The sequence below is a fragment of the Chinchilla lanigera genome, unplaced genomic scaffold (genome assembly GCF_000276665.1).
Source record: "Chinchilla lanigera isolate Chin_1 unplaced genomic scaffold, ChiLan1.0 scaffold00022, whole genome shotgun sequence".
Classification (NCBI taxonomy): Eukaryota; Metazoa; Chordata; class Mammalia; order Rodentia; family Chinchillidae; genus Chinchilla; species Chinchilla lanigera.
This window is the reverse complement of record NW_004955423.1, coordinates 9,465,621-9,482,069: the sequence shown is the minus strand read 5'-3', so window position 1 is coordinate 9,482,069 and position 16,449 is coordinate 9,465,621. Positions and strand designations below refer to the sequence as shown.

The following is a 16,449-nucleotide window of genomic DNA, read 5'->3' as shown; positions in this document are numbered from 1 at the left end:
GAAAAACAGCTGAGTCTCACCTTTTCGTAGTCGTTATTGTGAAGGACCATTTTCCTTTAGCCTTCAACTTCAGATTCTGTTTCATGAAGGAGAAAGAATAGTTTGGAGCTTGTGAGGTTTTTTATTTAACTGGAAGAGTAGGTGATCAATATGTTTACCTGATTGTGTAACAGCCAATCAGACACCAATGTCTTTTAAAAACACCACATAGAGTGGCCCAATCCAGGAAGATAGAAAAGATATGTCAACATTTTTGGTAAAAATACAATCAAATTTGCTGTTATGCAACTCCTTAAAGTACTGTTTAGCAATTACTCCCTTAAGTCAGAGATTATAATAAGTAACAGATCCTAATTATTATTAAAGCATAAGACTTTGCCATTTTTATTTAATGTGTGAATCATATGCATTTGCTCTCACTTAGAGAATCACTAAGAAGGGAAAAACTATGAAAAAGATTTCATTCAACATCTACTTATCAAAATGGAGTTCCTCTACCACTGAACATCACACACCATGTTCACTCCAAAGAATTAATTATATAAACACACACATATACACACAAAAAAATTGCACCCACAGTTACACACACTCATACCTTTTTTTCCCTCTACAGAACTTTTGACGACTTTGCAAAACCAGTCAACAATGCAGCACAAAGACATCAGGAGTCATGCTGGGATGTTGTGACAGAACCACATGATTCCATGGGATTTGGCCCATTTTGAAAATTCCTGAAGAGCAAACAGCAGAGGTAAATGGAATCAACTGTCAGAGCCAGTCTGAGAGAGGCTTAAACTAAGTCTTCACAAAATCTCTAGAGAAATTTGCCTGTTGTGGCATGGAATGAAGGAAACAGATGGAACAATGACATCAAGACTTCAAAGAAGAACTCATGCTTTGGTCTTCTTTGGCCTCTTTGGTGTCCTACAGGCAGCAACAATAGCATGCAGAAATGAAGAAGGTGAAGCCGTGGATTGGTAGGTAAATGAAATGTAAGGATTGGTGTGTGCAAACAGGAAGCCAGAGTAAGGGAGGCAGACTGACTGGCTGTGAGTTGCCTCATGAGAACTTCTTCCTTGCTTGGTCCCTTTAAAAGAAACTGAAAGCATGCAAATGGGCTACATTTCCAGATAAGTGGGCTTCTGAGTGAGAGTTTCCCCCTGAGGATGGACTGAGCAGCCCCTCTTGGGGGTGATCCTGTCCTCAGCAGGGCAAAGCTGGTAGCCACAGAAGTAGGACTGAGCTCACAGCTTTTGTCTGTTGGCAATTTTCTTTAATTACACGTGGCTTTTCCAATCAGAACCTTTTCAGCATCCTTTTCAAGACTGACAAAGGAGAGAAGGCAAATGACCTTTTTCTGAAACTGGAGGATGCCCTTTTCATGAGGACAAGGAGGACGTGATCACACACAGCACTGTTTGGTTAACCTGGGTTTTTTAGGTAACACAAGCAGAAGCTGGAATAGGTGGAAAGTCACTGGCCTCTCGTATCAAAGAGACTAAACACAGTGTTGCATTATAGTCATAGATTCTCCTAAGGCTTTGATTCCTTTTACACTCTTTAATTAGCATGTTTAGGTTTGCCATTATAGTTAGCATCAAGCTTTGTGTGAACTTCAAACTAAAGAACATAGGTAACTCACTAAGTCAAACTTCCAGCAGTTTAGAGCTTCTAGAAGACTTTTGTCCTGAGTTTTGAGAATCCAAATAAAACACACACACACATACATCCTATCCTCAAGGAGCTCCCAGATAAGTGATGAGGCCGTGAGTAGGGCATTGGGAAGCATAGAGCCAACAAGACTTCTTTAAAGAAATATTTTTGAGCTAAGTTTTAAGAAAAATAATGAAATAGCTAAGAAAAAGGAAACACACAGGCTTCTCAGGCCAATAAAGGAGCCAGCAGGTCACATAGGGGCCAGAAGCAATACGGAAACTTTGGATGTGCAAGTACTTTGGTACTGCGGGAGCTTCCAAGGAATCTGAAGAAATAGGAGGTGAGGTTGGAAGGTGGGTGAGGGCTGTGAGTGAGCTGAAAGACTTGAATTTGACTTTGAAAAGGAGCTACTGAAGGGCCTCCAGTGAGAATTTGGTAATGTCAGATTTGTATCTTAGGAAGCCCATTAGCTGTACTGTAAGAAGCTAGATTAAAGGAGAACCACCTGGGGCCATGGACAGCAATCAGACTTTTGTAGAACTGCAAGAGGGAAGACACCTGGGCCTGAGCTAAAGAGGTAGCAATGGAAACAGAAAGAAAAGCATACTCTGAGAATACCTCATGGTGGGGGGACTGCCAGGAGCGGGAAGTTAAGGAAAGACATCTAGGTTTCTGGTTTCTGTGACTGCATGCATACGTTTTCTAATAGCATGGGATGAGCAGATGTGGAGGAAAATACTATGCAATTGTGGACTTGAAGGTTTCTCAGAGAGATATTTGTTTAGGTTTATATGAATCTCCACACAGCAGCCTGGTCTGGAAATAGTATAAAATTGGAGATAATCACCCAGGAAACATATTTAACTGTTCTAGTTATCAACTAATGAGAAATAGCACACTAGTAGTCCACAAATGCTTCACTGGTGTTTGGAGGACCACCGGGATGACTCTCCCTGAAAGAAGACCATTTGTCTCCATTTTTGCTAGACCTTGCTCTAATTCTGTGTATTGATATGTATAGAGCTGGTTAGGATAATACACTGTCCCCTCAATTGGCTTTAGGCAATGCAAATAGGTCTAGCCAATGCACTGATGTGTATGTAGCCTTTGAAGCAATGCAAAAGCTTAGTGTTGCCCCGCCTACAGCTCCCTACTGCTGAGCATGAGCTAGGCCAAGACATGCACACTGTTGGCTGGGACTGAGTCTCGAGAAAGAGGCTCTGATATCTCAGGGCAAAAGGGTCAGACATCAAAACTGAGACAACCAACCAAAAACACAAGAAACTTCCTCAAACTGTGTTATGCAGATTCCTCCAAACTTAGAGGCTACCTGTTACCAGAATCCGGTGCTCTTTCCACACACCTCTCTCTGCATATTGCAGAGGTGCTATGGTGCCTCCTACCTAGTCCAGCTCACAGCATTTGCGTACCTCCTGCCATTCTCACTCATCTCTGAGCCACTCAACTCTGAGCCGCTCCCCTCTTTAAGAATTAATAAATCTCAGGTTCAGTCCTGAATCACGCCTTTGTTCCAGTTAGCCATTGTGACAACCGGACTTAGGACCCCCTTAGCTCCCCAAAACAACAGATATGTCTTTGTGTCTTTATTCCCACCATGGGTTACACTGGAAGCGGTAGATTGGAATTTACTTACCAGAATTCCAATAACTTTTCTCTATACTGGTGCACCACCAAATTGTGATTAATATTTAAAATTTACTTTTGCCATGACTGAATATCCAGCAGAAAACATAAGCAACTTGCTACTTAGTTGCTACCATTTACTAGGAGAGTCAAAAAGCAGAGGCAATCAAGTAAGCACCAAGCCTATTTCTTCCTCACGGTGGGGCTTAGCCCTGAGTCACAAAATGTAAGCAGGGCAGGGAAGTTCACTTGGGTAGAGGTATAAGGCTAAAGAAAACCAAGAGCGATGTGAAGTTCTTGGGGAAGAGTGTTATTAGTTAGCAATGTAAGTATTATAATGTTTGGCTCACTGTGAGTGTTTAAGGGTTAGTTATGAGGGTTCATGCTATTAGAAAATACTTGGCCAGACAAGTAGTTGTCAACGGGAAGCAATTTTGTCATCAGGGTACTAGTGAAAAAGTTGAGAGACCTTTTTTATTGTAACATCTTGGGAGTGATACCGGCATCTAATAAGTAGAGACCAAAGATCCTATGGTACACAGAGCAGCTCCCACAACATGAATGATGGAGGGAGCATATTGAGCTGTCTCAAAAGATGGGTGGAGCATATTGAGAAACTCTGGGATAAGTGATCTAAGACCACCTGAATGCTCTGTGGGCCCACCTACCTGTCTTCCTGTGAGACACCCTGTGTTGGTTTGGGGGTTATTTCAAGGGGAACAATAAAATACAAGACACATATTTTATAAGATTATTTATAATAGTCACCCAAAGAATCATACAAGAGAGTGGAGGAAATCTGTCCACACACTAAGGATCAAAGAATCCAGCTGAGGGCCTGGATCCCAAAATAATGTCCTGCGTGAGTCCCGCTGAAGATCTGGAGCCCATAACAAGACCTCCCATGGGGGCTGGGGATTTAGCTCAGCGGCACAGCACCTGCCTGGCAAGCGAAAGGCCGTGAGTTCAATTCCCGGTACCAGAAAAAAAAAACAAAAAAAAAACAAAAAACAAAAACAAGACCTCCCGTGAATCCAACTGGAAGCTGAGAGCCCATAACAATGTCTCATACAGGTCTGTTTCACGGATCTGCACTGGAATGCACAAAGGTCAGAAGTGGAACCTAGAAAGTCTATGTCAGCAGGATGAAGAATCTGTGCTAGCAGGCTGAGGGATCTGCACTGGAGCCAGAAAGTGACACTCAAAATAAGAACCAGAGCTCCCCCGAAAAGTACCATGGCCATCCTCAGTGACAGTGAGGTCCCAAGCTCCTCTGATGATCAGGACAGCTGAGTTCCCATCAGGAAAGTTAACACAACAAGCTTCTCCAGGAGTCTGGCAGTGCACCATTTTCCCCTTCAGAGCCAGGAAGTGATGCTCAAAGTGAGGACCAGAGCTCCACCAAAGTGAACCAAAGCCATTCTCAGTGCCAACAAGGTCCTGAGCTCCTCAGAGGATGAAAACAGCCAAGTTCATCAGGAAAGCCAGCATGACAAGCTCCTCCAAAACAACCAACAGCTCCTTACAGCTTCTACCAGCTCCCAACAGCCTAACTTCTCCTCCAGTTCTGCTGCTGGCAGTGATCCTCAGGTGGGCCTCCTACACCCGGCACCATGCTTACTCAGTTCAGCTGGGTGTTATAAGTTGACCACCAGTTGTCAATCCACCACACACCCAAAGGTGAAACAATCGAAAAGGAAACAAAGGACCTTTTTAATTAGTTGGTCTTGAGTCCAAATCTTCAATGCATTCTGATAAAGTGAGCTAAGCAATATGGCTTAGACCAGCCAGAAGCTTAAGGAAACCCCCACATTCTTATACTCCACACCCAAATCTCATATCCAGTTAGCCACTGCAAACAGATGAAAATGTCAAGCATTTATGGCAGAAGAGAATGAAAGACTTCTCCAATCCAGGCCTCAGTCTTGGCCTTCTCCCCGGGACAGCCATAGGACTGCAGAAAAAGTAAATGAGGACTTCCACCTCAGGGACCTCAGCCGCCAGGCCAACTAGTGTCTTAGACCATGTCTAGTCAGAGTCACATTTCCTTTTCTGAGGAAAGGGGTATTGAAAGGGGAAGAAATCTTGAGCAAATCCCCTTTCTGAAATGTCTTTGCTAACACAAGTGAAAGATATACTTCAGTGCTTGGCATAGGACAGCCACCAGGAAAGCAGTTGATAAAGGACAGTAATTCATAATTATTTCTTTTTTCAGGTTTATTTTCTATAAGTTACCTAAAAGGCAAGATAAGGACACTAGAGAGACTGGACTAAAGTACCTTTACCTAGACTCCACAATTAGAAGCTGGAGGAGGAGTGAACAACTAATAAATACCACCAAGAGTGCTTTGGGGAGGACTTTACAACAGCTATATGAAGCCTATGCTTCCAAGGTAGGTTACAGTTTACCATTCATTGACTTGTAGAAATATGCATAAAACAGAATCTAAACTTCCAGAAAGTGATTTTGGAAGACTTTTTCCTACTCACCCATCCAATATTCACTCTCAACCCCATCCAGCAGCTTGAAGTAAATAAGCTTACAACTAGCCCAGGACAACTAACTGAATCAATGTAGGCAAGACCTTTGGAAACATGGCATCTACTCTGCAACAGTGCAAAGTTATTGGTTCATTTGGCAATGTCCAGTGAGGTCACTGAACAAGGTACAAACTACTTGTGCATCGATGTCTTCTGCCTGCCAAAACTTCTGCCAGTTCACTTAGTATTTGCTAGCTCATCCATCAGCTAGAAATAGGGAAAAATGCCCTTTCCTGCTAAAAGGCAGTATAGACCTATGATCAAGATGCCATAAATCATGGGTTACTTTGTCATGGTGTTCATGAGTGGTGACAATCCAGGTAGAGTTCCAATGGGTCTTCATTTTAAGCATTTTCAAAATGGTAGGTTGGTACCTAAGGCTCTAGTTTCCAGGACCTAGAACTAACTTGCCTGAATGGCGATTAACCTGGCTAACCAGACTCAAAGAGCTAACCAGCCAGAAACAAAGGTTGAGCAGGCCTGCTGGCTCAGTGTGGGCATCCTCCCAACATTCCAGGCTCCATCTGTTGTACAGTGACTGCTTTCCAACCTGGGGTAGTGAGCAAAATCGAGCAATAATTAACATCCAGTTACACTCGTCCATGTGTTTTCTAACAATAATTTACAGGGAAGCAAATGTATAAAATGATACTGTTCCCATAAAGTGCTAGGCTTTTACATATGTCAAATAATTTAATGCTCATTCAAGACTGTTTTGGCCTCCAGCACTACTGTATATGTATATCTGAATATTTACTCAAAACGAGCAGGAAGCTGTCACTGTGTGTGGTAATACTCATTTTATTCACCTGCCATTAAGTGCACCCTTCAGAGTGAAATTACAAAGTTAAAATGAAGCTATTTGCAAGCTATTTGAAGACATGTGATGTGCCAAAGTATTGTTTGAGGTGCTTTTAAAAATTATTTAATCTCAACAGCAACAACCCTGTTTTGAATACATAGACCATTATGAAAACTGCCTGCAGCTGCTTCTGTTTGCCAAGACTACGGACTCAGACCAGAAGCACAACCTATTAGTGAGAAAATAAATGCCTACAAAATTTTCTTCCCCATCACATAACTGCTCGGCACAAAAGGAAAAAAAGTAACATTGTCAGGGCTGTGTCATTCACCTTAGTTGATGTACACTGTTCGTAGTTTGGCAGAATCCAATAATTATCTTAGGAGATGCAAAGGTAGCCCCAAACCTTAGGAGAGAGAAAGAGCTAAACTGCTCTCCAAAATTAAAAAGAATAGGTGTGAAAAAAAAGCAGGAAATTAAAAACTGTGAAGAACAGAAGGAAGTTAGGAGATTGAGGTAGGGACATCGTGATGTAAAATTATTCAGTGTTTCTCAAAACCTGTTCATAAAATACCTTGAGTAATTGGTTCAGGGAAGAAAATGATAGAAAAGGGTCTAGTTTCCATGTGTGATAGGTGATAGTTTCCATGTTCTTTGGGCTGGAACTCTGTGTCAGAAACGACCATGAGAACATAACTTTCCCAGTCCCTGGTCTGGAATTGAATTTATAAGAGTGGAATGCAAGATTAGACTAACTAATTTTAAATCTCAAATGTCAAGATAACCAAAGTGAGTAGATTACATTGGAATTATTTCTCTTCTTTTACCTTTCCAAATAAGAACCTCCACACACCATAATAACACTGGTCAAACTATATTGAAGTTGTCTGTGCTTCCTGATACATTTCCTTCTAGACTGTTTAGAGATATGTCCATTTTTTTTCAACACGCAATAGTTAAAACAATATTCGATACATGTGGTAAAGAAATAAAGCTATCCAAAGAAGCTCACCTGTGTCTCTCTATTTTAAGTCCCTGATCATTTTCTTTTATCAATAGCCTCTCTTTCCACCAACAGCACAACTCATTTAATCTTGGCTGTTGGGGCTGGGGATTTAGCTCAGCGGCAAAGCGCCTGCCTGGCAAGCGCAAGGTCATGAGTTCGGTTCCTGATACTGGAGAAAAACCAAAAAAAAAAAATCTTGGCTGTTATATTCCAGGTTAAAAATTTTAAAAATTCATCTACTATAAGGATAAAGATCCTCATCAAACATTCCCAGAGTCCCTCCACATTGTACCCCCAAAGCACACAAGTAACCTCTTTACCGCATTCAATGTCAGCTCACAGAATAACTCTCAGAGTGCTCCAGGGAAGGATGGTAAAAATATCGCTCTGTGTGGAGAACAAGTGTAAGAAAACAGCTAACTTTTCTGACTATGCCCCAGCACAGTAGCCAAGAGTGCTACACAAACTATGTTGTACATTTTAAAAATGCTTTTAGGTAATGTCAAATAATTAAGTAACTGCAAGAGATTCATAATTGACCTTTTCTGAGAAAAAAGAAAGAGTTGTTTTTAAGGAGATAGGCTGTCCTTTCCTACTTCCATTATGTTGCTGAGATTTTTTGTTAATATCAACATTAATGGCTTCATTAAAAGTCACTGCATTATGACACAAATGAAATGGAACCACCCAGAACAAATATAACACTTTTCCAAAATGTGACACTATCAAATTAATAGCCTTATTTTGACTTAGATATTTAGCTATTTGGAGAATTGACTTGTATTTTTGCCTTACCAGGGGAAATCCAATACCACACAGTAAATTTCACAACTTTCTCTAAGCAGAAAATATCAAGTTTAAAGGGTAAATTGACCCTAAGAAATGGGATGAAGCAAAAGCCCTCCCATATCAGGGAGGAAGGGCAACAGATAATGAGGAATCCTGATTAAATTCAAAGCCAAGCCCAGGCAGTGGAGTACAAAGTGGGCAGAGGAAATCTGATGCCAACAGCTCATTCTGCACTGTGCCTGTAATGTCAATGGAAAAACCCCAGTGTAATCTTTGGCTGGTTGTTCCTATTCCATTTTCAGAACAAATAATTCCACACTCTTTTATCCGAGACTGGTTGCTTAATCAGAAACCTTATTCCAAAACAAACAAGAAAAACAGTAATATTGCCCTCACTCACAGATCACAATAGGATTCTTTTCATGTGAGTCAAAACCAGACATAGTTGAGAATGGTCTTCCTCCCCAACCCACTTTCATCTTGCATGGAACAGGATTTGTACTGATAGGCAAACTTCCCATTAGGAGAATGGGTGTCTTCGCATGTGTAGTAATGAAAGATCTGTACTATAGGCTGGGCAGCTGGTAGAAATATTGTGAGACTTTTAAGTGGAGACCTGTGCCATTTTAACCCTAATATATTCCTGCAGAGTAACAACACAGCCTATCTACTATACAATGATGGAGTCCCTAAATCTGTGGGTTACAGCAGAAACTTTGGACACACCAAAGGTATGATGACAGCTCTTTCCTGTTGGAAATCAACAATTTCTTAAGCCTTTCATCTTGTGTATTCTCATATTCCACACTAAAAAGATAGCTTTTGTTTGTAATGGTTGTGTTTTGGCTTATTGAAATGTCTGATTTCTATACCAGTTTATAAAATAATTATATAATTTGATTTTGCAATCCCCTGTCCAGAAATACTATTTTATTTCTTGATTTTTCTCTATATGTTTTAGAGCAAAAATCCAGGTCCTGATTCACTAGAAATACCAGATAATTTATAGCTATACATGTATACACATGCATGTATATATAGGTAACCGTACAACACATCAGCAATTCTATATTACATATATATGCGTATGTGTACATGCAAAATATGCATACATACACTTTTTAGTTAGATTTATTGAATTAAAACATACAGCAAGTAAAACTCACTCTTCATTAAGTGCCATTCCATTTCAAGTAAACATTTTTGAAAAGTATTTTTAAATATTTGTTCTTATGATAGTAACTTGTATTATATATTTGGTTCCATATCACTATATGTAGTAATTTTGTTATAGTAATTTTTTGTCATTTTTCTATTTATAAACTATGCATATACATGTATGTATACAGAAAAACTCAAAGTTCAGATAAATAAAATTCTGTATTTTTACAAGACCAGTGCTCTAACCCCTGAGTTATAGAGCCTCACAAAGTCTGTATTCTTAATACCTTCTCGATAAGCATGCTTAATCCTTTCTACTTTAAAAAATACTTACCTTAAAACATTTTATAGGACAAGTATAATGACTACTTTTCAACTTAATATATCCTAAATAAGTTTTTATGGCAGTAAATGTGCTTCAGAAGATTCAAAGCTGAAATGCCTTGAGAGACAGGCAGGTAATATCAGCAAGTGAAATGGGCTAAACTGTCATGGAATTGGAGGCCTATATGAGGTCAAAAAGGGGTAGCAAATTTGCACTTCTCTTTATAGAGATATAATTTTTCAGGAGGTGCTGAAAATTAGTATTTGTGGGAAATCTCTGAAGTGTTTAAATATTCACAATAAATTCAAAGTTCTAAAACACACCACAAGCCTACTAAAATATATCTGCAAGCTGCATTTGGTCTGTACGCTGCTAATGTATAGCCCTTGATTAAGAAGATCATTTGGAAGAAAAAGAAGATAACTTGGAATGGCTGTCGAAGGTCATACGCATTGAAAGCTTTTGATTTAGTTGAGTTGCCCTCCTGATGGCCCTATCTTCACAGAACCCAACAATTTTTATAATGTGCCACATCCTCCAACCTCTCCTCCGGCAACCTCTGACCATCACTCCCTCTCTGCCCTATTATTGCTGCAAAGTTTTAAGAAAAATATAATGGGGTTTTATGTCAAGTTAGGGGAGCTCTCCTTGCCAACAGATACCCTAAATCTGAGGCATTCCAACTAGGAAATTGGGACTTTATCAAAACAGCACGTTCATCTGAGCAGAGGGGAGCACTTGAAGGTCATCCAACTCTGTTAGGCAACAGAACTTTCAACAATTTCCATTCTGACGTGGGTATTGATTCTATCTCTACCAAGAGAGCAATAGTATGCTTTAAGGGAAAAAAAATAACTAGCAGGCATTTGGCGTCCACTCTAACAAGAAGGCAAACATGAGTGAATTTTATGTTTGCATGTTCACAGGCAAACTGGAAAGTCTAGTTACCACACCAGACCTATCATGATATAGTTACCCAGTCAGAAATGCCCACTGGACAAGGTTATTTTGGCCATGTCACAAGATGATGAAAACCTTTGTTTTTTCTTCCTTTCTGGCTTTCATGTTAGTAAGCTCAAGAGATTTATATAAACCTAATTAACTAGGATGCTTTAGCATGGCTTCCTTTTTTCTCTTTGCCTCCTTTTTAGGACCTGTAGAATTTAGTGGTCCTTGTTTAATAAATGAGCTTAAATTTCTTAAAAAAAAAAAAGGATTACAAGCATATTTCTTTGATATTCTCTCTTTTAATTCTGTTTTTTATCAGGCTTTTGAAAATAGCTTGGCTATTTAGTAGTGAAGATATTGTCTGAAGCATGCCAGGTGACTATATAGTTTAACAAGGTCAAATTCCAATTTAGCAAATTTGCATTCTGCAAAAACAAATCTTCCTTGTAGCTTCAACATAAAATTCCTCTTAACTCTACCGAGGGTGGCTGCCCTGGCTACACTTTTGTGGTGGCTTATTGTCAGTAATGGGGCATTGTGATGCACGCCTGCTTGTTTTTGAAATTTTTAAAAAATGGAGCTTGATCTTTGTGATAATTCGCCTCAAAAATTGCAGCAAAGTATAAACAGGCTTAAATGTTAGAGCTTTGATCTCTATTTTAAAAGGAGCTTTGTTTTTCTACTTCACCTAAGCTCAATGTTTCTTTGGTAGGTGTACTGCTGTGGAACAGAATCCAGGGGTTCTGGCTAATTCATTCTATTCCCCGATTTCCTCCAATTCCTGAAGAAGGCTATGATTACCCATCCTCAGGGAGACGGAATGGACAAAGTGGCATCTGTATAACTTTGAAATATAACCAGTATGAAACAATAGGTAACATGAGAGCATATGAAAAGGACATAGTGATGTTGAGAAAGGAGGTGGGAAATGTATTAATAAATGTGTCATTTCATTTGTTATTTTATTCATTGACCCTCTGGTACCCAGATTCTAATGCCGACTCTCCCTTGGTGAGGCATTGGGCAAACTCACTTGCTGGTCCTGTGTTCCTTTCCACTGATGACCTTATAGAAATTGATCAGGCAGAAGCAGTAGTTTCAAAAGAATTCAAGGAACAGGCCAGTAACAAAAATGAGTCAAACAGGCAAATGTTACATAGGTACTGGGTACAATGAAAAACTAACGTGTTGAGGCCTTCAAAGGCCTCAGGGGAGTGTAATGTATTGTGTCTCTACAGAAATACAGGCCTATTGATTACCGATCTCCATATTGTTCATGAGGAACCAGAAACATAGGGTGTGTGTGTGTGTGTGTGTGTGTGTAAGAGTGAAATTCTGGTATTTTAAACACAGGCTCAGTCTTATTTTTTTCTTAATTTTCTGTAGACCAAATGTTGCCTATACGCTGCCAACGTGACTCTTCTGAGCCAGATACATTTCTTTTAAGATCTCAAGCTCAAATAGTCAAAAATACTTCTATTTGGGAATCTATGATGTGGGAGGAGGAAAAGTAGGAATATTGTTTTACCAATGCTTTTTGTACTGAGGAAGTTGCTCAACATTGGTAAAAACTAACTCTCCTCTACATATAGTGTGTCTCATAAAGTTTCCATCTGATAACAAGGATCAGAGAGCCTCTCACCTAAGTCAATCCCTATTGAGTTCAGGTAACGATCACAGAGCTAACAGCACAGAGATAAGGTACACATGCTGATGAGTTGATTATTTGTGAAACTGGATGATCAGTACAAGAAGTTCTCTACTTTTATATATGTATATATAGGATTAGAAAAACATATGGTGTCTAGGATCAGATTATCTGAGTTTGAATATTAACTCCATCAGTTATAAGCGTTATAACCATGAGCATGTGGTATAAAGTCTTAGTTAATTCATCTATAAAATGAGATTAATAATACAACAGAACTTACCTAATAAGATGGCTATGAGGATTAAAGGAATGAAAACTGTGTAAATCTCAAAGAACGATGTATCGAACATAGGAATTATTCAACAGGTGTCAATTAAGAATTTTGGTGTCAAATTGCTTAAACAAAAGCTATTTGAAGGACATCGCATACTCTGGTTTCTCTTCAGATTATATAAATCTTTTACCTTTTTGAAGAACATTTCTTTTTTAAAAAAAAAGGAGGGGGAAATACTTGTATTTGAGAGTGTCTTACTTTGTTTTATCTATAAGATCTGTAATATCAGTAAGCATTTCCATTTGTGTCTAGATTCTCAACTTAACTGTTTATTCATTCAGATTCTCAGCTCTTGGTCTGCAACCCAAATATCTATAGTTGTTCCATCCCAGCCACCTTTCACCGAGAGCTCGTCCACATGCCCCAGCTGTGTGCCAGGTTCTGCTCGTCTAAGATCCCGGTCCGGTACCTCACCACACTTCAGTCAGCCCAGGGACAAACCTTCCTCCATTTTGCAAAATCTGATTCATTTCTTGACGGTATGAAAGACCATCATAAAACAATATGCTCTATACCACTGCTGTTGGACTCGCTACGAATTACATAGAAAATGATTGTTCAGGAGGAAAACGTGTAGAAAAGAATGGAGGGAAGGAACAAAAGGGAAAAGGAAAACCAGGGACCAGTTCACACATTTGCTGCTCCACTTGAATAATAGGCTCACTAATCCAAATGCAGAACTATCTCACAAGCACATACCAGGGAACACTCAGTCTTCGGCTTCTTCTGGACATGGGGAACCACAGGTGCCGCCTCCTCTTCCACCCCCTCAAGCAGTTATTTTGAGCCTTCTCAAGTGCTTTATACAACCCTGCCCCCTCACTGACAGCGAGAACAAAGGTCACTAAGGAGATCTCACCACGAAATTGCACCCACCTCTCCAACACTGTCATCTATCCTTCACTCCTTTTTTTCTGTCTGTTCTTCCATCCCAACAGAAGCAACACACCCTCTGTTCTGTGGAACCCACCCTGCCCTCAAGCTACTTTGATCTGTCCACTTGATCCTCTGCCTGTTTTCCTTTGAGTTTTCCATTCTACATGCTCCTTCCTCATAGCATACAAATATGCCTAAAAACCCTCCCTCAATTCTAAATTACCTATATCTCAGTTTTTCCTTTTTTAACTCAAAATTGCTTTTTCAAAACCTCATCAAGGCCTTCCCTTGCTTGGTGCTCCTTCACTGCAGACTTGCTTCTGTCTATAAACCCCAGCTTTCCCTCTTGTCAGTGGCTGCTTTAGATGACCTCGCTGTCCTCCTCGCTTATTTGCTTTCTTTCTTTCTCGCATACAATTTCCCGAATGCCTACTACTTGCCAAGCCCTATTTCAGGCACTAGAGATGCAAAAATTAACAGGATAGAAATAGTCTATTATCTCAATTATGTTATTGTTGTGCTTGTGAAGTCCACCTATCAGGAGTAAATGATGATTTCCATTCCTGAGGGTATTTTCAGGGACCTATCTAAGTGTAAATACAAACCTCACTCTCTCTCTTTCCTTCCACACCCTAGATATCTTTGCAGCCTGGATAGCTCAACAGTTGAAAACGCACTTGCTAGCAGAAACCTGGCAGCGAAAGAGACAAGAGCTTCCTTCAAACTGCTCCCTTCCTTACCATGTCTACAATATCAAAGCCATAAGAATATCTCGACAATCTTATTTCAGTTCTTACCAGGACCACGCGAAATGGTGTATTTCCCAAAAGGGCACTAAAGGTCACTGGACATGTATTGGAGACCTAAATCGCAGCCCACACCAAACCTTCAGAAGTGGGGGATTTATTTGTAACCAAAATCGGAATATTTATCAAGCATTTCGAAAGTTAGTTTTATATTATGAAGACTGTAACTAAACTTAGTGAAAGGATATATGCACTATTATTGAAACATTTATAAGGGGTCTAGCATTGTTAGAGACATTCTTTATATAGTAAAACTTCTGCATACACTCAACATATCACTCAATAAAGCAATTTTTCCATATTTCCCATTTTATGTTCTAATTAGTGAAAATTCCTCTACTTTGAAGTTATGCATTATAAACATAAATTGATACATAACTAACATGAGAACAGAGATAATAAGAGGAAAAGTATCTTTTTCAGACTAGTCACTCTTGTTGTTGATAGATTGACTGCCCATTTTGTAGATTAACTTTTGTTTTTCATAAAGACATTCCTAATTCTTTTCCCTATCCTTTGCTGAAGAAAAAACAGCACTATCCCTGTCCTTCCATACTATTTGGTCATATTATTCTTACAGTACTTTCTCACTATTTATAGTTAGATCTTGTCATTCTTGCAGGTGCCACTTACTAATTGTATGATGTTAAGCCACTCTCTTGAATTTTCTGTGCCTTGTTTTTTAAAATCTATGAACAGTAAATATCTAGGTATGGTCAAGAACTACCTCACATCATGATACATGGTTAACATTAAAAGTACTGATCAAATATGAACCCTACCCACTCAGCAAAAAGAGACAAAAACAAGTTTTAGAAATGTGTAACATTTGTCAGAAAAAATTTATAGTCAGATTAAGAGAATAAAAGTGTAACCACAATCTTTCAATTTGAAGGAAATAAAGAAATGTAACATAAAGAAACCCAAAACAGATCTCACACTCTTAGTTTCAATATGTTTCTTATGCTGAAGTTCTTATCACTGAACATATCTATTACATTAATGAAAAACTTACAAGAATTAATTACTTAGTAAATTTGAGATGTAGTTCCCAATTTCAAGAAGATTACAATGTAAGAAAAGTAAACACATCAATAATTAGAGGCAGTATTTATTGAGCACTTACTGTGACAGCATACATCCAACCCACATTTTCTGACTGTACAGAATTCTGAGGCTTAAAGTACTTCAATAACTTACCTAGTATTATAGAGGCCAATTTTACTTCTAAAGCTGAGTTTTTAACTTCTATTCCAAGAGACAATAAAAGAAAATGAGGCAGTACAGGATAATATCTATCCTGAGATATCAATACCAACCAAAATTCGTGGGACCTAATGTTTCAATTACAAACAGAAGAAAGTGTCTTTCTGTCAGAAACAAGTACAAGCCGTGGGTATGTTGAATGCTATCTAGTTAATTTACATGCTGAAAAATAAGAAAAGACCTAAAAGAATGTTTTGACCTCTGAAAGAGTATCTAAATAGAAATAATCTCAGTTAAAAAAAAGATTATTAGAGAAAAATCAAGTACAAGATGCTGACATCTAAGGTGAAGTAGCCCAAAACTTAATTCAAAGATATAGAGAGGAATGAATAAGTAAGTGAGGGAATATTGTTGAGCTAAAAACACACAATGGGTTGGAGCGTCCTCCCCCAAAAGGTGAATATAGATCTTCCAAAAAAGTGGCTGCATTCCAAGCTCATCAAAAGGATCTGAGGACAAAGAAGATGATCAAAATCAGATTCTGTAGAATATAGAGTGTAGAGAGAAGAAAAGGAGATACTGGCCTCACTGGAGAAGTACAAGAACTTGGTTCCTCCTGAAGGGGAGAAGGAAAGGGTTTACACCCTCTTTAGGGAGGAATTGAACAGTCCTCTTGGTTCAAGGATACTAAATACTAACCC

At 39.1% G+C, this 16,449-nt stretch overlaps 1 protein-coding gene across 1 annotated transcript; it reads left to right on the top strand.

Annotated features, from left to right (window-relative positions):
• The first annotated feature begins 846 nt into the window (after nucleotides 1–846).
• Nucleotides 847–14,825, top strand: Dnase2b (deoxyribonuclease II beta). Its single transcript, XM_005385161.2, has 6 exons — nucleotides 847–980; nucleotides 5,519–5,696; nucleotides 9,091–9,172; nucleotides 11,588–11,749; nucleotides 13,142–13,339; nucleotides 14,373–14,825. Exons 1-6 carry the CDS (start codon nucleotides 847–849, stop codon nucleotides 14,711–14,713), a joined length of 1,095 nt encoding a protein of 364 aa, XP_005385218.1. The 3' UTR covers nucleotides 14,714–14,825.
• The last annotated feature ends 1,624 nt before the right edge of the window (nucleotides 14,826–16,449 follow it).